Source organism: Carassius gibelio, chromosome B15 (genome assembly GCF_023724105.1).
Source record: "Carassius gibelio isolate Cgi1373 ecotype wild population from Czech Republic chromosome B15, carGib1.2-hapl.c, whole genome shotgun sequence".
NCBI lineage: Eukaryota > Metazoa > Chordata > Actinopteri > Cypriniformes > Cyprinidae > Carassius > Carassius gibelio.
In genome coordinates this window covers 22927705-22949194 of record NC_068410.1, presented here as the reverse complement: position 1 = coordinate 22949194, position 21490 = coordinate 22927705, and the positions used below count along the sequence as shown (strand labels likewise).

At 37.8% G+C, this 21490-nt stretch overlaps 1 protein-coding gene across 3 annotated transcripts in view; it reads right to left on the bottom strand.

Annotated features, from left to right (window-relative positions):
- Positions 1 to 721: 721 nt before the first annotated feature.
- Positions 722 to 21490, bottom strand: part of porb (P450 (cytochrome) oxidoreductase b) — a 31236-nt gene continuing 10467 nt past the window's right edge. For 2 of the 3 annotated variants that reach the window (XM_052577148.1, XM_052577147.1), the window contains exons 3-16: positions 15861 to 15909; positions 15337 to 15465; positions 15108 to 15257; positions 13330 to 13454; positions 10731 to 10820; positions 10522 to 10620; positions 9257 to 9373; positions 6352 to 6470; positions 6085 to 6266; positions 5844 to 5993; positions 4497 to 4764; positions 2609 to 2754; positions 1644 to 1729; positions 722 to 1576 (exon numbers count right to left, since the gene is read on the bottom strand). In XM_052577148.1, coding sequence (XP_052433108.1) covers positions 1432 to 1576; positions 1644 to 1729; positions 2609 to 2754; positions 4497 to 4764; positions 5844 to 5993; positions 6085 to 6266; positions 6352 to 6470; positions 9257 to 9373; positions 10522 to 10620; positions 10731 to 10820; positions 13330 to 13454; positions 15108 to 15257; positions 15337 to 15465; positions 15861 to 15909 — 1855 coding nt within the window. In that variant the 3' untranslated portion in view covers positions 722 to 1431. Of the gene's footprint in view, positions 1577 to 1643; positions 1730 to 2608; positions 2755 to 4496; positions 4765 to 5843; positions 5994 to 6084; positions 6267 to 6351; positions 6471 to 9256; positions 9374 to 10521; positions 10621 to 10730; positions 10821 to 13329; positions 13455 to 15107; positions 15258 to 15336; positions 15466 to 15860; positions 15910 to 18214; positions 18535 to 21490 lie in introns of those variants that run through there. The other variant, XM_052577149.1, reaches the window with a different exon arrangement.

Genomic DNA, 21490 nt, shown 5'->3' with positions numbered 1-21490 from the left:
GAGAACCATAGAAAAAAAAGTTAATTAATTTAACAATGCTATGTGCACCATATACATTCAGTCCGTTTGTGAAGAGCTTTGATTCATCGTGTGTCTCCTTACCATCTATTATCACGACTGTTCTCAATATATGTTTAATATACAAAACAGATATTAGTAGCAAAAATGCTATTCCATCAGAAAGGGCCTTTTGGTTTACCGGATTAAAACGGTAGTAAATGTAACTAAAACGGACAGGTTGCTCTGGGATGGTTTAGGTGGGAAAGTACTAGATTATTCTCTGAAGGCAACTGAACAATGGCAAGAGTAATAAAATAATATTGAATTTAAATATACATTCAACAACAGTCAGAGCCAGAGCCACGGAGTATGAGAACAAAACAGGTAGGGGCTTATTATGTATGTTTTTTTTTTTTAAATCATTTTTATTTATTGCATTACATAAAGCAACTAAAACAGCACCTTCTAGTCAAACCTAGACAAAACTAATCCAGACAAAAGGAGACCACTTTGAAGATAGCATTTAAAAAGTATAAAAACGTTAACTTTGTATGGGTGTGTGTGTTATAGTTGATGGTTTGTAATATTATTCTATATTGTGATGAATAAAAACGTGTTGAAACGTTTCACTGGTCCCTCATAAGAGGAACATCTAAAGTTGACCGTCCTTAAATATACTGTCTGATGCACAAACGTGAACAAAAACAGGCTGAAGACAAGGTAATGTTAAATTGGTGTTTAATCATTACAAATATGCCTAAATAGCTGTATGTATTGGAAACAACAGGTGCATATGAAACTATGATTATGTAAAAAGAAATACTACTATATATATATTTATATTCTTTTCTCAAATAGTAAACTCTTTTCAACAGCAGCGCTGGTCTAATGCAAACGAGACGGTGAATAAGGCACTAGAGCTTCCAGACCAGCATCGCTCTCAACACACATTATGAAACGATGAGAAATTAATTTACAGAATAATGAAATCTGTTGAGGGTCATGTGGTTGAAATGAGCTTACATTCATATTCAGCCGTAATAATACAAAATAAAGTGTAAGAAGAGAAATGTAGACACTCCGATGCTTTACTTCAGAGAACTGAAAAGCTGTGATGTTTGTGACAAAGTTTAGCATGTTTAAAACCACTTTCATCCAGTTTAAGACTTTAAGTCTCTTAATGCTTACAAAGTACCGCTAACATCATGAATCCAGCCCTGCACACACGGTGTTTGGTGCATACTAAAAAAAGACAGTGTTTTTGATTATAAAGTTTCATGCATATGCATTTGATTAGTAGGTTAAGATCATGATCGTGTGAGAGAATTCATTCAGAATGAGGTGGTCCATGTTGTCTTTCTGAAGGACGACAGACTCGTCCCTGTAAAAGCACACATCAGGAATGTACAGAAGGGGATGGAGCGGTCTGGTTCAGCTCCAGACGTCCTGTGAGTAGCGTCCTTTAGTCATGAGTTTCTTGATGTAGTCGACCGCCTGAGCGCTGCTCAGTCCTCCCAGCTCCTCTGCAATCTCGTAGAAGGCGTTCTGGACGTCCCGAGCCATGTTTCGCGCGTCTCTGTGGAGGAGAAGAATGGTTAAGACGACGCTCGGTCTCGAGATGTTTTGAGCTGATGTCTACGCACCCGCAGATGTAGATGTGAGCGTTGTCTGTGTGAACCAGCCTCCAGACGGCCTCCTTGTTCTTCTTCAGCAGGTGCTGCACGTACACCTGGAGGAAGCATAAGTCAAGACCGTGAAGAGGAGAACAGGTGTGCGTTCATCCGGTGCGATTTATAATGAAAAAAGTCATTTGTTAAAATAATGCATTTAACACCGCTGTTCGGACCTGTACATCAGCTATAAAAAATGCAGTTATATGCCCTAATATTCAAGGTATGATTTATCTCATATCATTTAATATAGTTTAGCACTATCCCACCAGTGCTTTTTCCCCTAATAAAGGTTTCAATATTGTCTGTTATTTCTCAATTTCACAGATGAAAATAGTTCTGATCAAAGTCACTGCAAAAGTATTGTGCGTCTGCACTACACTGAGTCCATTAAACGAATCGAGTGAGTCAATGATTCAATGATTCATTCATAGAGAGTCAGTTGATTTGTTTGAAAGAATCTGTTGCATGAATAATTCAATAATGACTCCCTCATTAAGACGCTTGTCACCACCTACTGTCTGTTTTAGATTAACATTTATGTTTCATAAAAAAAAACACTTTAATATTCATTTTTTTATTTAAAACTCATTAATTTCATAGCATTGTTTAAGCATTTCTAATTGAAGTGTAAATGCATTCATGTTTATGTAAATACACAAATTTGCATTTCAGATGCTTTAGTTAGGTGCATACTGTAGCCTTAACAGATTGTAATTAATTCTATGTTGAATAAAAATATTAACTTTTTTCAAAGCTACTTTTTTTGTATTATCTATTCAATGTTTTCCTCATTTAACCACAAGAGTGACTTAGTTGGTACAGAGAGGGCCTGCTGAATACCGCGATGCTCTTCATTAGAAAAACTATCATCAAAGGTATTTGTGTTTGTTTGTGGGCCACAGAAGACTGAAGACGTAGCCTAGCATGAGCGCTACCTTCTCGGTCTGGTCTCTGGAGAAAGCTACGTTGAGCTCCGTCAGGACTCCGGTCTTCTCAAACTCCTCCAGTTCCTCTTGGTACAAGAAGTCCTCGTTCTTATAACGGCAGCCGTAGTACAACACCGTCTCTCCAACCTCCTTACCTACAAACGGGAAATCACGATATTAACAGTGTGACGGTGGGCTTGCTGAATCACTGAAGCTGACTGAACGCTTGCGTCTGGCAGTGACTGGTAATGAATGAGAGGAACAGGGTGGGAGACGCACAGGAAAACATGCTAAACAAGCCAAAGAGAATTCATTTCTAACAGTTTTCTAGGAGCACAAAGTGGTGCGTCACAGCACAATATTTTAAGGTTTTATATGCTTAAAGGAATAGTTCACAGATATATGAAAATCACTCTGAGGCCATCCTAGATGTAGAGACGAGTGTTTCTTCATCTGATTTGGAGAAATGTGTCATTACATCACTTGCTCGGCCATCAATCCTCTGCAGTGAATGGGTGCCGTCAGAATGAGCGCTAAAAAGTCTATAATCCAGAACAGGACTTCCTCGAGTGAAAAAGTCCTTCTGTTGTCATTAGGGGTTGCATGACTACTGATATCTGCTAGTCAATTTCTTATCCAGAAAATACTTGAGTTGCTCGACTACTCGTGGTTCATGCTACTGTAAATGAATAGACATAAAATAGTTTTTATCAATAACCCTTAAGTAATTAATAGCCTAATGCTGTCAAAAGCTCATAATAATGACATCACATTTTAATTTCAATGAAATAGCCAATATTTGTAACTGTAAAAGTTCAAAAAATTATTAGTATCTGTTTTGGGATAAAGCCAGGTGGAACTTCGTACAGTTACTTGATAAAACCATTATAACTATCTATGGTCACATCACATTTTCATTATGCAGAACTCTATACGCGAGTCTTTTTGAACTTAATAAACAAATGTGTGTGTGCCGCGCAAACCAGCAAAAGATAAAGATTCAAACATGTAGGCCTAGTAGAAAATATATCTGCATCTAAGAAAATTATAAGCCTGCTCTTAAGAGAGAACTGATTTGGTTTTGAGACACTGAGATACGCAGCGCGGCTGTTTGATTGGTGAGCGTGCCGTGCTTATTGCATTAGTTCATGTATCATTCCGTAGCCTAAGATTTCAATCATTGCCTTTTAAATATATACAAATAATGAATTGTGTATGATGTATTATTATAGGTGAAACTACTCTTGCCAAGCTGTGATTCCTGAGAGATGCACAGAGAGGAACAGCAACGCAGTGTTTGATTTGAGCTCTTTTCACTCACCCTTTTTACATTCATTCACGTCACACACCTCTTATTGCATGACTTTAGAGGTCTGTGTATAATATTGCGCTGATCCCCTGGATCAACTGTTATCAAGAAAACACCGGACTGTGCAAGCCTCAGCCAAATATTGATGGCACCCATTCACTGCAGAGCATCCATTGATGAGACACTGATGCAGTGCTACATTTCTACAAATCTAACTCTTCTGCATCTCCGAAGTCCTGAAGGTGAGGACAAATTCAAGAAATGTAAATTTTTGGGTGAACTATTCCTTTAACAGTCAAATACACCAAAGTTGTGGCAAAGTGCTTGTCTTGGTGAGTATTTACATTTACGCAGACAAACATACCTGAAGAACTCTCTATGTCATTTGTATATTCTATTATATTTGTTCTGTTGCATGCAATACGTTTCTTTGTCACTGTTTTATTAAATCGTTTACCTGTCTTCAATAATCCACAGAACGTTTTTCTGATATTAGGCTCTCATTAAATCAAATGTATAATCATACGTTTCAAATTAATCTAAAGAGAAAGCGAGTGAAAGAGGCAGCACTTAGCAGTGTTTTCCTACCCTGTTCTTTGAGCCAGCCGCGCTCCTGAACGAAGCCCATGAAGGGGGCGATGCCGGTGCCCGGGCCGATCATGATGACAGGGTTTGTGGACTTGAAGGGCAGCCGGAACTGAGACTTGCGGATGTACATGGGCACCGTGGCCTTGTGTCCGTTGTCTGTTGGCGTCTTGTTCTTCAGCCAGTTAGTGGCGACTCCTTTATTGACCCGACCCGTCTTGGTCTCGTACTCCACCACTACAGCACAGATGTGGATGCTGTTGGGATGAACCTGTCACCGGCAGAAAACACTTCAATACACACCACACTCATCAGTGTAGAAAAGCAATTTCAACTTTTTTTCTACAGAAGTTATTCGCACACTCTGTACAGTGTAGGCCTGCAATAATGCAGTTTGATATCTCCATATCTCCCGATGTAATGATGTAATGGATGAGAAGACACAGTGTCAGAGCAAACACAGCCAAACCTGAAGCTTCTTGGATACACACACACACACACACACACACACACACACACACACACACACACACACACACACACACACACACACACACACACCTCGCAAGAAAATAAACAACAAAAACTGACAGCGGTGAGAAAGCAGCAGTTAAGAAAGCATCTGATTACAGTAAAGTCCAGTCTCGTCATGTTTGTTTATATAGTACTTTATGCAATAGCCTTAAAGGCAAAGTTCACCCAAAAATGAAAATTATGTCATTAACGACGCTCCAAACCTTCACCTTCACAGACACAGTGTAAGATATTATAGATTTAGTCCGAGAGCTCTCAGTCCCTCCATTGAAGCTGTGTGTACGGTCTACTGTCCATGTCCAGAAAGGTAAGAAATACATCCTCAAAGTAGTCCATGTGACATCAGAGGGTCAGTTAGAATATTTTGAAGCATCCAAAATACATTTTGGTCCAAAAATAGAAAAAACTACGGCTTTATTCAGCATCGTCTCCGTGTCTGTCATGTCATTAAGTTAATTTTCATATCGCTAATAAAACATGTGAACAGGAGATTCTCTGTCCATCATCTCATTCTGTGTGCCAAATATATTTTGAATTGCATACATTAATTGTCATAAAATAATGGACTTTCAAAAGCTGAAGTGATTATTTTTATTTATTTGTTAGAATATGTATAACTCAATATTTAAACTAATTGCAAACGCTGAATAACCAAAGTGAACCGATTAATCGGTCTAATAATCGGTAGATCAATCGATTATCAAAGTAATCTGCCCTAGTATGGCGGAAACATCACTGAAGATAGCTAGAGAAGTATTATAATCTGTAGAACACACACATATTCCATCGTGAACATTAAAGTGAAGGGTCTCTGACCTTCGAGGAGGATGCGATGGAGTAGTAGCGTGCCTGCAGGCGAGGCAGGAGCTCACACAGGTGATCGATGGGCGGCCGCAGAGACGGAAGATCCTCCAGAACAGCCAAAATATTCCTGCAGGAGTCCAGCACCCAGCTCTGGTACAGCGCCTGAGAGAAGAGAGACACACACACTGCAGGTGACTCCAGCAGGACACACACACACACACACACAATCTCAGTATGAGTGCAGTGATCTCACTTTTCCCTCGGCCGAGGACGAGGCCATCCTCCTCATGTTCTCCTGCTCTTTGGGGTCAGTGGCGTACTGTGCCAGCTCATAAAGCACGTTTGTGCGCGGAGGATTGGTGATGTCCAGATAGTGTGTCAGAGCGGTGCGGTACGTGGTGGGACACGGGAACGGATGCTTCTTATTGGACTCCTCTGAAAGCACACACACACACACACACACAGATATAATCTCAGCAGCAGTGCTTCAGTAATCTCGAGTGAGCGGTTTGTGTCGCACCGTCGAGGTTGTTGAGCGAGATGACCGTGTCCAGGTCCACACCCAGGAGATCTCCGATCCGGCTGACTATGACACTGTCATTGACGGGATACACAGCCACATGGTCCCCGGATTCATACCTGCACACACACACACACACACACACACACATCAGCGGGAAGTATGCATCTTAAGAGTTATCACTACTTTATACATTTTGATCCTGGTTATCCATCTCTTCTAAAACCAATAATCATACCAAAGGTCCTTTTAAATGGACAAATATTTGCACCTTAACTTATAATAATGTTATTATATCATTATTACCCATTCATTCTGGGGACCATTTCTCACTATTAACTATGATTTTTGTCTCAAACTCCTAATTAGTGGTGTATTAATAGTAAGGGAGTAGTTAAGCTCAGGTTTGTGTTCAGGTTAAGGGATGTAAAATAAAACATTATTATGTGCTTTAAACAGTAGAGGTGCACCAGTCGACCAGAAATATAAACAAATGAGTGCAAAAGTACACACAGAAAGTTTAAAAAAAAAAACTTTAAATTTCACTGATGAAAATAATTTTAAACAAAGCCTCAGTAAAACTGTTGTCTGTCTCGGAGTAACACTGAGGTGTTTCGTTACTGAATGAATCAAATGAGTCAAAATGATTCAGAAACCCATTCATAAAGACCGAATGAATCATCATTTGAACGAATCTGTTGAATGAAGGACTAAATGACTCAAATTCAAAGAGTGATTTGCTGCCACCTACTGGTTTGGCTCCATAATTAAAACTCTCCTTGCATTTTTTCCCAACATTTATTTTTTGCAGGTTTAAAAATGCTTAAGACATTAACTTTATAAAATTATGCATTTGAAGATGTGTGGTGTCACTGCATTTATAGCAGCTCAGCTTCATCCAAGTGTCTGTGTAAACATCTAATGCAGCTTCTGCTTCCTCTCAACTCTACACCTTCTTCCTATTCTAACTGAATTAACTGGAACTATGCATGAACTATGAACATGGAACTATGTATTTGATTTGAAAGATGACATTTAATGAAGTTAGTGGAAAACAGTGGGACATTACATCTGTTTTTTATATAGCCAACCCTACAGTAATTCCTTGTGTGTGTTATTTCTACCTCTTTTCTAGTCAGAGCGCTTTAATTTATTAGTTGTTTTTGTCCAGATTGGGGGAATGTAATGTCTAATAATGTTTTGTTACAAAAATTTTTTTTGCATTAATAAAAAGTATAGATTTTTGCAATTGGTGCATCTCTATTTGTAATTATTAATACACGGCCAATATGCTAGTAATATGCATGCTAATAAGCAAGTAGCTAATAGTGACAACTGTTTCTTTTAATAATGTTTTGCCATATTTATTTTTTATTAACACATTCATTAAGGTTCTTTGATTGTCTTATATTATACAAATTGCACTGATTCATGTCCATTTATATCCATGTTGATCCTGTGTATTATAAATTCTCGGCACAGGGATGCATAATGTTGCTAAAACATATGATAATGTCAATTTAACTATTCATGGTTACATACTCTAACATGTTTTAGATGTTAAAGGGACAGTTCACCCAAAAAAAGGAAATTCCAACATTACAAGCATTCTCCAAAATACCGTCACTTGAAAACTAAAACAGAAGAACACATTAGTTTGCACTTACCAGAGGAAAGCAACTCACACAGGTTTGAAACAACATGATGGAGAGTAAATGATGACAATCTTCATTTAGGGGTGAACTGTCCCTTTAAGTGTAGGTGGGACGCTAGGTGGCGCTACAGGGTCATGCTCATCAAACACAGCTGCTGCAAGGACGTTATATAAATGATTTATTAAATAATTTTTTTTATTTTTATGGAATCAAGCATTTATTCCTGCAGACATCTACACATTATGTAAGGCGATTTATTTTTTTAGGTCAGCTAATGTCATCAGCTAATGTTTCCCTCCTTCAGCCGATATTACATTTTAAATTAATATCAATAAATGATGCATGCAACAGTGCCCCAAAACAATCTGTTGTCCGAACCGAAACATACAGTGGGTTCATGCAGGAAACTATTTCTGTGTACTTGTATAATTACACTGTAACAAAGACCACTTTAATTTATCCTAACTTATACACGTTAAGTACCATTATAATAACGATTCATTATGCATAATTACATGCAAGTAACTGTAAGCAAAACCCTTTTCCTAACCCTAACCATAAAGTGCATGTAGTCTATTAATATCACTCAGTACTTTCATGTATAATTACACTGTAATAAGGGCACCTTACGATAATACAGTTGTAAATATCTTCATTATTGTGACACTGATAGACTACTGAGGGCAAGCAATTAATGCAACTTCATCCCACGATGCAAGGTTGTCCTGTATGGAAGCGTATGGGTAGCAATGTTCAATTTGGAGTGTAAAATGACAATGCATTTCTGTATTTATATTTACATTTTCTAATTCATTTGTGCAACGTTTGGTGCAAAATGAAAATGAAAGTTAAATTACATAATTTGTATCTGTCATTTCATGCACTAGTTTTAATATGTAAAAAGAAAAATAACATTTGAATGATAATTTTGCCACAGTTTTTGCTTGAACATGTTGCACATATCTAATCATTTCTTTAACACATTTTCACTTTGCAACTAATTAAGCGTTAAAATTACTATCCATTTTACATATTAAAACCGGTGTATGAAATGGCAAATTAAAATAGTTCATTATGAACATTTTGCACCAAACGTTGCACAAATGTATTGGAAAATGTAAATGTAAATACAGAAATGCATTGTTATTTTGCATATTACACTCCAAATTCTATATTGCTCCTCATATGCTTGCACAGTCCTGTAGCACCAGCGAGAGCGTGTCATTAGACACAGTCCTGATGTGCGTCACCTGATTCTGGAGCCAGTGATGTCCAGCTCCAGGTGCATCAGGTGTCTGTCCCCAGCCTTATTGAGCTTGCGGTTCACCGTGACCGGAGCCAGGAACGGGTTCTTCGAGTCAAAGGGCCTGTGAGAACAGACAATGAATGACAGAAGTCTCTACCGGGGTCAGAGGTTAACCAGCGCTCAGAGCAAGCATCTGACCCCACACATTTACTACGCTCTTGCACATTTTTTTCTTTTATCTGTTCTCTAGCATCTGAGAGTTTCATATTTAATAACATTCTATAATCATAATACATTAATCACATCATTTGCTTTGGCGCTTGCATTAGTAATTCAGTATTCAGCACTTGTCAACAGTTTGGAAACATTGATTTTTAAATGTGTTGAATGAAGTTCACCGAGGCTGCATTTATGTGCTCAAATACAGTGGATACAGTAATATTGTGAAATATTACTACAAATTAAAATAAGTGTTTTCTGTGTGAATCTGTGTTAAAGTGTAATGTATTTCTGTGATGCTCCGCTGTATTTTCAGCATCATTCCTCCAGTCTTCAGTGTCACATGATCTTCAGAAATCATCTGCTCAATTATTGGTGCTCAGTTCTCAATAATGGCTCATATTATTATTATTATTGTTATTATTATTGTTATTATTATTATTATCAAACTTAAATACAGTTTTTGCCATTTAATATTTTGTGGAAACTGTGTGGATTCTTTGATTAATAGAAATGTAAGAAAACAGTATTTACTTGAAATAGAATCTTTTGTATCATTATAAATGTTTTACTGTCACATTTTTTAATTTGCAATAATATTTCATAGTATTAGTGCTCTTACTGTAGCACTACTTGGATGAAATAAATATAGCCTTGATGAGCAGAAGACACTTCATTTAAAAAAATGAATAAAAAAAATCATCTCATATACAAGAAATGAAATGTTATATTTAACAGCCATAACTGAAGAACACATATTTACTTGGACAGATTATTTTAATGGCTTGTGGCTGGAAAGTAATAAGTATGCACTCATAAAAGTGAAACATGCCTCTAAAAATCAATTTCTAGGGGTAAATATTGACTTAAAGCGTTTCCAATCTGTATCACAGACTATACTAGCTATACGCAGATAAAGCATCTTAAACTACCATTAGTCTCCATCTGATCTAATGAAGTACGGCTGAAGTGTTTGTGGGAGACGGGGGTTTGTGAATGAAGGATCACACTGCTGTGTGTCTGAGAAACTGAAGGAAGTGCTGTACTCACGGCTTCTGGCTCTCGAAGCTCTTGAGGCGACCCAGCTCTCCAGTGTAGACCTTATTCATGTTCACATCGCTGTGCACCTTCAGCTCGTACTGACGGATGCTGAGACACACAGAGAGAGACAAACGTCTGTAAGAGCTGATAATGAGCAGAGCAGGGCATGTTCTCCTCTCGGGTCACTGTGACCCGCTGACAACAGAGAGCATTCAGACCTGGACTCTTCTCCTGTCGCCTCCACTCCAAAGTGTTCACACACAGCCGGCCAGAACTGCTCCCTCCACGACACGAAATCCTCCTCGAGACTGAGAGAGAAACAACCACAAAACATCATTACACACTTCTCCACATCAGTGATTCTCAGCTGGTAACTGACCCGCACAACTCATCATACTGAGAGCAAACAACAATCTCTCATCACTTTGAACAAGTGCACACAAACACATACACACACTCACTCACAAACAATCACACACACTCAAACATACTCATTGATAGATTACAAATCTATACAGGTATTCAAGGGCAGGCTGTAAGATGGTTTAGATCCTACCTGTCCGATCGCTACCATTTTGTTTATTTAAATGGGGAGTCATCTCATTTATCATCAGTAAAATATGGAGTGCCACAAGGATCCGTCCTAGGTCCTCTTCTGTTTTCAATATACATGTTGCCCCTTGGTAATATTATTAGAAAATACAGGATTAGCTTCCACTGTTATGCTGATGATACTCCGCTATATATCTCAACGAGACCAGATGAAACTTCCCAATTATCTAAGCTAACAGAGTGTGTTAAAAATTTAAAAGATGTATGACGGATGTACTGTTACTTCCTCTACAGTCAGAAATCTGGGTGTTATATTAGACAGCAATTTGTCTTTTGAAAATCATATTTCCAATGTTATAAAAACTGCATTCTTCCATCTTAGAAACATTGCCAAGCTACGAAACATGTTATCTGTTTCTGATGCAGAAAAGCTAGTTCATGCATTCATGACCTCTAGACTGGACTATTGTAATGCACTTCTAGGTGGTTGTCCTGCTTCTTCAATAAACAAGCTACAGGTCGTCCAAAATGCAGCAGCTAGAGTCCTTACGAGGTCAAGAAAATATGATCATATTACCCCAATTTTACAGTCTCTGCACTGGCTACCTATTAAGTTCTGTATCAGTTACAAATTATCATTACTTACCTATAAGGCCCTAAATGGTTTAGCTCCTGCATACCCAACTAGCCTTCTACCACGCTACAACCCATCACGCACCCTAAGGTCACAAAACACTGGACTTTTGGTAGTTCCTAGGATAGCAAAGTCCACTAAAGGAGGTAGAGCTTTCTCACATTTGGCTCCCAAACTCTGGAATAGCCTTCCTGATAATGTTCAGGGTTCAGACACACTCAAAAACAAGCACGCAAACACACACTCTTAACCTTGTTAATAATGCATTATAAATGAGAGGAGATCATGTGATAGACCCAGCAGTCTTATCTTCACAGAATGACTGTGTGACATCAGAGATCACAATACACTTGATGTTGATAACGATGATAAGCTGTGGATATTTTTACTCTATATGGAAGAATCTAACAGTCAGTCACAGCAGAAGTCTTCATGACGTCAGTGAACAACCCAGAAAACAAAGGTTCAGTGTTACCTGAACAAACCATGACAAGTAGATTATATACACTAATAAACTTTACAAAATCATCATCATCATCATCATCATCATAATAAGGTAAGTTTAAATTGATACAGTTCTGATGTGCAGCATCATATTTGACAACAACAAAAAAAAATGTATACATTTTGTTATAAGTTACATTTTAAAAGACTAATTATTCTTTATTAAAGCTGCAGTCGGTAACTTTTGACGCTCTAGCGGTTAATAGACAGAACTGCTTGCGTCTTGCGGAAGAACATCGTAGCCGGAACTACTTCTCTCTGTTTATGTCTATGAAGAATCACAAAGGTACTGGGTTACTCCGCCGCGGTACCCCCGAAGCAATCTAAAATAGTCCGAATATAAACACTTATTATAGGTGCACCCTAGTGATTCAGGACAAGCCAAAAACACGGTTTGGAAAATGGATTCATGGTGTACTCGCTTATTATATACATTTTTCTACATGTTGAACACAAACAAAGTTACGGACCGCGGCTCTGATTGGTTGTTTTTTACCGGGAGCGATGGAGTTTCTGCAAATGGCAATAGGACACTGGGAGGAGCCAGAGGAGCTTGATTTTTTTCACAGATTATCTGTCTCATATTCTACTGTCAGGACATAATGACAGGTTTAACAAATATGTAAACAATATATTTTTACAAAAGTTACCTACTGCACCTTTAATTCAGTTTTTAGACACAATGTTTATTGATTATAGATTTGGATTAAATCATAAAACACAGAATCGAGGGGGGAAGAGATTTGCATTTCATGGGCCCCGGATTGAAAGGTATCTGATTCTGTGACACATGGGAAGTGTTTCCTTCTCCATTAAATGAGCTGAAGAGTTGTGATGCATGTAAACGCCAATATCAGATTTTTGGGGGAAAACAAATATTGTGATTATATTTTAAGCTCTATCTCCTCTTCTATTTCTCCCTTGAATTTCAAAATACTTCAACTTCAAAATAATAAGAAATGTCATGTTTGCCAGAAAATGTAGTAGGAAGAGATGGAAGACATTGAGCTTTGAAATCAGGTGAATTAAAACGGAGTATTTCTAAAATTTAATTCTTCAAAAATGTGAGCACAGAAACGATCTGAAACTAGAAGTTGGTCAGACACATTATAAGCAGCGTCACTCACTTCCCGTCATCGTCTCCCATTCCCAGGTCAAAGATCCTCTGCGCTCCCAGCTCAGACAGCCTCTGGTCCACATACTTTCCCATCGCGTTATAGTGCTCGTATGTCTTATTTCCCAGCGCAAACACCTTCAAAATACAGTTTAGAAATTACAAATACAAACAGATAAATATGGATAGTTCTATATCTGTACCTTATATTCAGCGGTTATTAAGATCACAAGTGCTCAGCACTAATAAATACAAGAGTAAATGAGGTTCAAGACTTTTTCATTGAAACTCGATATAAAATAAATGTTACCTGAAATAAAATAAAATAATACAAGGATAAATCATAATACTTTAAAATGTATTATATTCAAATTATTTGGCCAAGGAAACATTCTGATATGTATTTAGTTTCATTTGAGTTGCTAAAATAACCAAAACTGAAAAAAACAAATGAAAAAAAAAAAAAAAAAAAAAAAACACCACAACATGACAAAACCACAAATTACTACAATTTTAACTAACATTAAGAAAAGAGAATGCAAATTAGAAAAATAAAAACTACGGTAATTCAAAATATTACTAAAAACGATAAATCTCAAAGAATACATTTCCTGACTATCAGAAATAAATGTTTATTTTTTTTGTTATTGTTTTAACTAAAGATACATCTAAGATGCATTTAAATTCTTGTTATGCGAGCTACCATTTCAGTGCTATGGTGTTATATTTACTTTTCCATTTTTTTTTACTCCGTTGCTATATGAACAAAAAAAAAAAGGTTTTGTATTCAATATAAAAATGACAGCATGTGTGTTAGGAATGATCTGAAGGGAGTCAATACTGACAGAATGTTAATTTTGAATGCACTGTTCCTTTAAATCCCCTCGGCCGCATCTGTAGTGAGCACTTCTGCTAAACACATGGCCTCGGTGGAGTCTGAACTCTGCACAGTGTCAGTGTAGTATACGTGAGAACCCTGTCTGAGACTTTGGCTTGAGGAAGTATGACACAGCATTCCCCAGATTCACTTCTGCTCTGCTGCACTGGGTTGTGTTCGCTCAAGCGTACGCTGGAAAGCACCGAACGCATTAGAAACACAATGCTCCTCGCAAAATCCTCACAAAGTGCTTGGACAGCTGCTTAAATGAAACGTACAAGATCACACACTTAAAGGAATAGCTGACTGAATATGTCCTCACACTCAGGCCACCCAAGATCAGGATGAGTTTGTTTCTGGATCAGATTTGGAGATATGCAGCATTGCATCAGTGGATGCTCTGCAGTGAATGGGTGCCGTCAGAATGAGAGTCCAAACAGCTGATAAAAACATCACAATAATAATCCACAGCACTCCAGTCATCATTTAGCATCTGGAGAAGACAAAAGCTGAGAACTTTTTAACTTCAAACAGTCACTTCTGGCTAAATTACAAGTCTATAATCTATAATAATGCTTCCTGAAGTGAAAAAGAAAGCAAGATTATGAATTATAGATTCATTTTTAGCTGAAAGCAATGGTTTGAAGTAACAATAAAACAGTTTTTGTCTTCTCCAGATGTTAACTGATGGACTGGAGTGCTGTGGATTATTGTGATGTTTTTATCAGCTGTTTGAACTCTCATTCTGACGGCACCCATTCACTGCAGAGCATCCACTGATGAGACACTGATGCAATGCTAGATTTCTCCAAATCTGATCCAGAAACAAACTCCTCTACATATTGGATGTCCTGAGGGTGAGCACATTTTCAGGGGATGTTACCCTCACTATAATCAGATGATGATGAACTCACTGTATATTTAACTCCGGTGAAGTCGGCATCGCCCTCATGTAGCCAGTCATAGAAGTCCTGAGCGTTATCGGTCGGGTCTCCCTCTCCATACGTGGCCATGCAGAAGATGGCTATCGAGTTCTCAATCTCAGGCAGACGGGAGAGCTCGCTCTGCAGATAAAAGTGTGTGTAAATAAACAGCGACTGGAGAGGAACAAAGAGCCGGTTTTCATCCCACTGCATGCATCACCATGTCATATTCCTCGGGATCCGCTGACATTCCCTTCATGCCGTAGCGATGAGCATCTTTGGCAAGTCTGTTGGAAAACTCTTCAGCCGTGCCCGTCTGTGAGCCGTAAAACACCACGATGTTCTTGCCCTAGAGGAAATACTAAAGTCAGTTCTTTAGTACTAATAATGACAATAGCAACTCTTGCTTTTAATATAAAGCCACATGAATGCAGGCTTTCACATTTTTTCATTAGTACCTTGGAGAAATTCGTTTTTTGATCCAAAGAGCACCGATTTATGGATTTTATAAACCAGCAGCTTGTTTTTGTGCATATTTTTGATGTTAAAATGTTGACTTACTTTGAAAAACTAAACTGTTTCAGTTATTTTTTTTTTTCAGCCAATTCAGTTTCAATATTTTACCATTTGACTGCCTAAATAAAAAAATAAAAAAAAAACCCAAAGATTTGTTTAACAGCCAGTTTCGTGAGATCATTTTAATACATCCACTCTACTGGAGAAGAGGAGGGTAAAATCTCTTACCGTTTTCTTCATTTTGTCAATAAAACTGGTATCTCTGGTTGTCTGAGGCCTACAAAACACAGATTCACAGATGCCATGCATAAAAAATGGTTACTAATAATTACATCCTAAATGATCATGCAGACAAATATCGGCAAAAAAATTATAAAACACAAACTGAATCTTCAAGCACTCCTGAAATCAGTGTAAACACTGCTTCTGTAATTCTTCTCAATAGATCAGCGCTTGAAGCTTTTAATCAGCTGCTCATGTATTTGCCAATGAAACCAAAAGCACATTGATGTAGGATTTATGGTAGAGCCCCAACCGATATGGGTTTTTGGGGGCCGATACCGATATTAGGGAGTTAAAACACTGATATCAATATATCGGCCGATATTCTGTGTGTATATTATAGTACAGTACCAGTCAAAAGTTTGGACACTTTCTCATTTGTGTCCAAACATTTAACTGGTACTATATATAGAATACAGTATATACATAAACAGAATATATATACAGAATTGTTTTTTGCAATAATCACTCAAATGTGGTGATCAAACACTTATAATGATGTGACCGATGTGTAATGGAGGCAGGGCATTAAACTATTTAAACTTTATTATCCAAAATGAGTCTGACATCAGTAAACTTAACCATTAAATTGAAGTTTATAAAACTTTTTTTCAATTCAATTCCATTCAACTTTATTCCATTGAGGAACATTCATTCACTGATTTCACGGTATTCCACAGACTTTAGCTTTGAAGCGTTTCATCCAGGTCGCCAGTAGCAAACAATGGAGAGAGACAAACTACATAACTACACCATTTACAAGCATTTTACCTGAATTTTATCATCATAAAAAAATACAAATAAAGTTAATATCGGTGGCAAATCAGTGGCATATACTCTGATACCGATATATCTGTGACACACTCATATCGGCCGATAAAATCGGCAAAACGATATATATGGGCTGGGCTCTAATTTATAGTCATTTACATCAGAGTTTAAATGAAAGAGACTTAAGGAGACCTCCTATGCCACCTTTTATAATATGCAATATAAGTCTCAGGTGTCCCCAGATCGTGTCTGAAGTTTCATCTCAATATCCCCCACAGATAATTTATTATATCATATAGAAAATGCATATTTTGAGTTAAAGCAGTAATGGGCTGTTTTAATGTGTGTCTCTTTAAATGCAAATGAGCTGCTGCTCCCCGCCCCTTTTTCCAGAATAGAGCTGTGCCTTTACAACTCAAACCTGCTAAAAAAATCTGTTTGGTTTTGATGATCATGTCTATCGTGCATTTTAAAGGCATATCGGTTTAATCCTCTGAAATATGGTTTTCTGGAAACGTGCAAGGATGAAGGGGCGGTAATATTATAATAAGGGACCAGATTATAGCACTTAAACATGGAAAAAGTCTGATTTTCATGATTTTTCACCTTTAAGATGAAGTAGTAATCAACATTTAAAAAGGATTATGCAAAAGGCAATAAGAGTAATACAGAAAAATAATAGTAATCTCAGAGTAATATATACAAGCAAATTTTTAAGGTCCAACTCTCGCTATTAACAAACCATAAACTCCTAATTTGCTTCTTATTAATAGTTAGCTAGGTAGTTGTAGTTTAGGTATTAATAAGGATTATGGATGTAGAATATGTGCTTTATTAACACTTATAAACAGCCAGTATGTTTAACAATAGGCATGCTAATAAGCAACTAGTTAACGGTGAGAATTTGTCCCTATACTAAACTGTTACTGAAGTTTTACTTTCATCTGGAAAATCAAGTCTCTCTCTCTCTCACACACACACACACACATAGACATTAAAACACAATTGTTCAAGAGTTCAAGAGAGTTCAGTCAATAGAAAAAGCCTGAGAGACTTTTCACAGTGTAAAAACTCTGGGCTCACGGCCAACTATTGCACAAGGATGTGAATTGTGTGATTTAATGAGTGAAAACTGCTGTTTTAAATGGGAAACACCAGTGCTTTAAAGTTACTATTCTCTATTTAACAAGAGAAGGAATTTAATGCTTTCATTAACGGTGAAAGATGATCATCAGCACTTTTTGCCCTGAAATATGAAGCGAGCTCTATAGAGCAATGATGTTATGTTATACAACAAGCTTGTTTCATAATAAAAATAGTTCTTTCAACCAAGCTGCTTTTGAAAAATCTAGTATTTATTGTGTACTTGTCTGGAGAGCGAACAGACGTTGCTCATTGAAGAGCACGTTCTGCACGTCGGTCTCGTCTGACTCACTCACTTCAGTTCATCAGTGAAGATGTGAACCATCTGAAGGATCATACTCCGACACACAAACTGTGTCTCGCTCGTCCAGGAGCAGGACACTCACCTGTCGAAGGAGACCAGCCGGTCCTCCGGTAAGGAGAACACACAGCCCATGATCACACGAAACACGTCCGAGGGCGAACCGTTAACTACCGCACGCACTGGAAACACAAGCCACCGCCATCGGTGAGAAAAACCATCTGTCCTACAAGAGAACCTGAAGGAGTCTGTTAGAGCGTCCCTCCTCCATCAACAACGGTCCGCAGACGGTGAAGCATCACGCAGATTCCCTTCGCTCTCAAACACATGCAACATCTGGACGACACACAGCAGGACTCCCACTCAAACACACACAGAAGACTAGAGGAAGAGCCGACAGAGACACACACAGAACGGTCCTTCAGCAGCAGCTTCTTAAGACAGCCACGGTCCCTCCCTCCGGAGAACCCCATCCATCATAAGAGGATCCTCCGGTGACAGAGAGGCAGAGAGCGAGAGAGACAGGGAGAGACAGGGAGAGACAGAGAGAGAGAGAGACAGAGAGAGAGAGACAGAGAGAGAGAGAGAGAGAGAGAGAGAGAGAGAAGACATGCTTTGCAATTTCTAAAAACCCAACTACTGAGACGAAAGAACATCTGAGTGACTGGAACATAACTCCTCTCTTCTTTAAAGGAATAGTTCAGCCAAAAATGTTAATTAGCTAAAATGTGCTCACCCTCAGGAAATCCAATATGTAGAGGAGTTTGTTTCTTCAATCAATTTGGAGACATGTGTCATTACATCAGTGTCTCATCAGTGGATGCTCTGCGGTGAATGGGTGCCGTCAGAATGAGAGTCTGATAAAACATCACAATAATACACAGCACTCCAGAACATCAGATAATGTCTTGAGGAGAAAAGTTGTGTTTGTAACGACGTAATGTAATGTGATGACACATGTCTCCAAATCTGATGAAGAAAAACTCATCTATGTCTTGAATGGCCTGAGGATGAGTGAAGTTTCAGCTAATTTGTGGATGAACTAATGGATGGATGGACAGATCTTTCATTCTGTATTGCAGCGTTTCCCAATCCCAGTTCTTGCACCCCCCAGCTCTCCATATCTCAACATTACTCATTAAAATAAAAATAAAAAAAAGAGAGAGAGAAACAAATATGAATTGTTCACATTAAAATCACATTTAATAAAAAAGGATAGGGTGATTGTATAATCTTACAGTCACTTTGAAATAAAACATTTCTTACGGCCTTGTTGGCGATTTTCCTTGGAATTACTTGAATCAAATCATAGTAGATAAAAAATGTTGAACAGCACTTTAACAGCTGACCGCATGCTTGCCTTGCTCCAAAAGACAAAGAGCTCTTCTGTGCTGTTCTTCTGTTCTTTACAGACAATTAACCAAATTCAATTTCTGCTATTGTCACTAATTAGAGGACAACATCTGTGAAGCAGCTGTTATGTAACATCAGGAGCTGGACTGATGAGTGCAGATCTCTGGAGGACAATAACAAGCCATAATCAGCTTGATTTACAGACTCATTACACATTGCACGTGTCTGTGCCGAGCTAGGGACAAAAGCACAATCAGTCAGATCTAGAAAGATTCATTAGGTCAGTAAAAACTGTTAACTAATGATTCAACAGATGTTTTTTAATTCAAGGAACAAATACACTACAAGATTTTTCAAAACTCTACAGATGTGTCAAAAACTAGGCATCATACACGTACTTAACTCCTATTTTCAGACACGTATTTCCTGATTTAAAGGAGAGATCAAATGCCTACTGTATGTATATACACAATCCTCCAGAGACTGAGCACCTTTACACTCAAGAAAATAACAAACAATGTGTCCCAATAAAAAGCCACGCATTTAATTTAATGAAACCGCTAACCCTCCATTGAAAATAATGCAGGCGGAAATCTGATTATGCTACTAATCATAGGCTGGATGTGACGACACACTGAATGCAATAAAGGTCTATTAGGTTGCATTTACAAGCTTAGGACTTAATGCACATATCCATCGATGTCTGTGATTGAATACACTGCAAAAACATGCTGTAAATAGAAATCTCTGAAAGCAGCGGCCCACCAGCTGTCACACTCTTGATGAGTGGTGCCCACAGAATAACAGGTTTCATAGACACTTGGACGAGCTTTTGGGGCAGACCTGACCTGTTTAAAAGAGATGGTCTTCATCCCTCCTGGGGTGGCACCACTCTTCTCTCTAGAAATATGGCAAATAGTCTTAGTGTTTATACTTGACTAACTGGGGCTCTTTAACCTAGATATGAGACTCTTTAACCTAGATATCACACTATAGAGACTGTGTCTGTTCCCCGAACTAGAAAATACAAAAAACATCCAAACCAAGTTAAAGTTAATAATTTAATTGAGGTTCAACAAATAAAAAACAAATGCAATATGGATAAACAAATGATAAAGCTTGGCTTATTGAATATCAGATCCCTTTCTACGAAAACACTTTTTGTAAATAATATGATAACTGATCATAATATAGATGTGCTCTGTTTGACAGAAACTTGGCTAAAACCTGATGATTACATTATTTTAAATGAGTCCACCCCCCAAGATTATTGTTATAAACACGAGCCGCGTCTAAAAGGCAAAGGGGGAGGAGTTGCTTCAATTTATAACAACGTTTTCAGGATTTCTCAGAGGGCAGGCTTCAAGTATAACTCGTTTGAAGTAATGGTGCTTCATATAACATTATCCAGAGAAACAAATGTTAATGATAAATCCCCTGTTATGTTTGTACTGGCTACTGTATACAGGCCACCAGGGCACCATACAGACTTTATTAAAGAGTTTGGTGATTTCACATCCGAGTTAGTTCTGGCTGCAGATAAAGTTTTAATAGTTGGTGATTTTAATATCCATGTCGATAATGAAAAAGATGCATTGGGATCAGCATTTATAGACATTCTGAACTCTATTGGTGTTAGACAACATGTTTCAGGACCTACTCATTGTCGAAATCATACTCTAGATTTAATACTGTCACATGGAATTGATGTTGATAGTGTTGAAATTATTTAGCCAAGTGATGATATCTCAGATCATTATTTAGTTCTGTGCAAACTTCATATAGCTAAAATTGTAAACTCTACTTCTTGTTACAAGTATGGAAGAACCATCACTTCTACCACAAAAGGCTGCTTTTTAAGTTATCTTCCTGATGTATCCAAATTCCTTAGCATATCCAAAACCTCAGAACAACTTGATGATGTAACAGAAACTATGGACTCTCTCTTTTCTAGCACTTTAAATACAGTTGCTCCTTTACGCTTAAGAAAGGTTAAGGAAAACAGTTT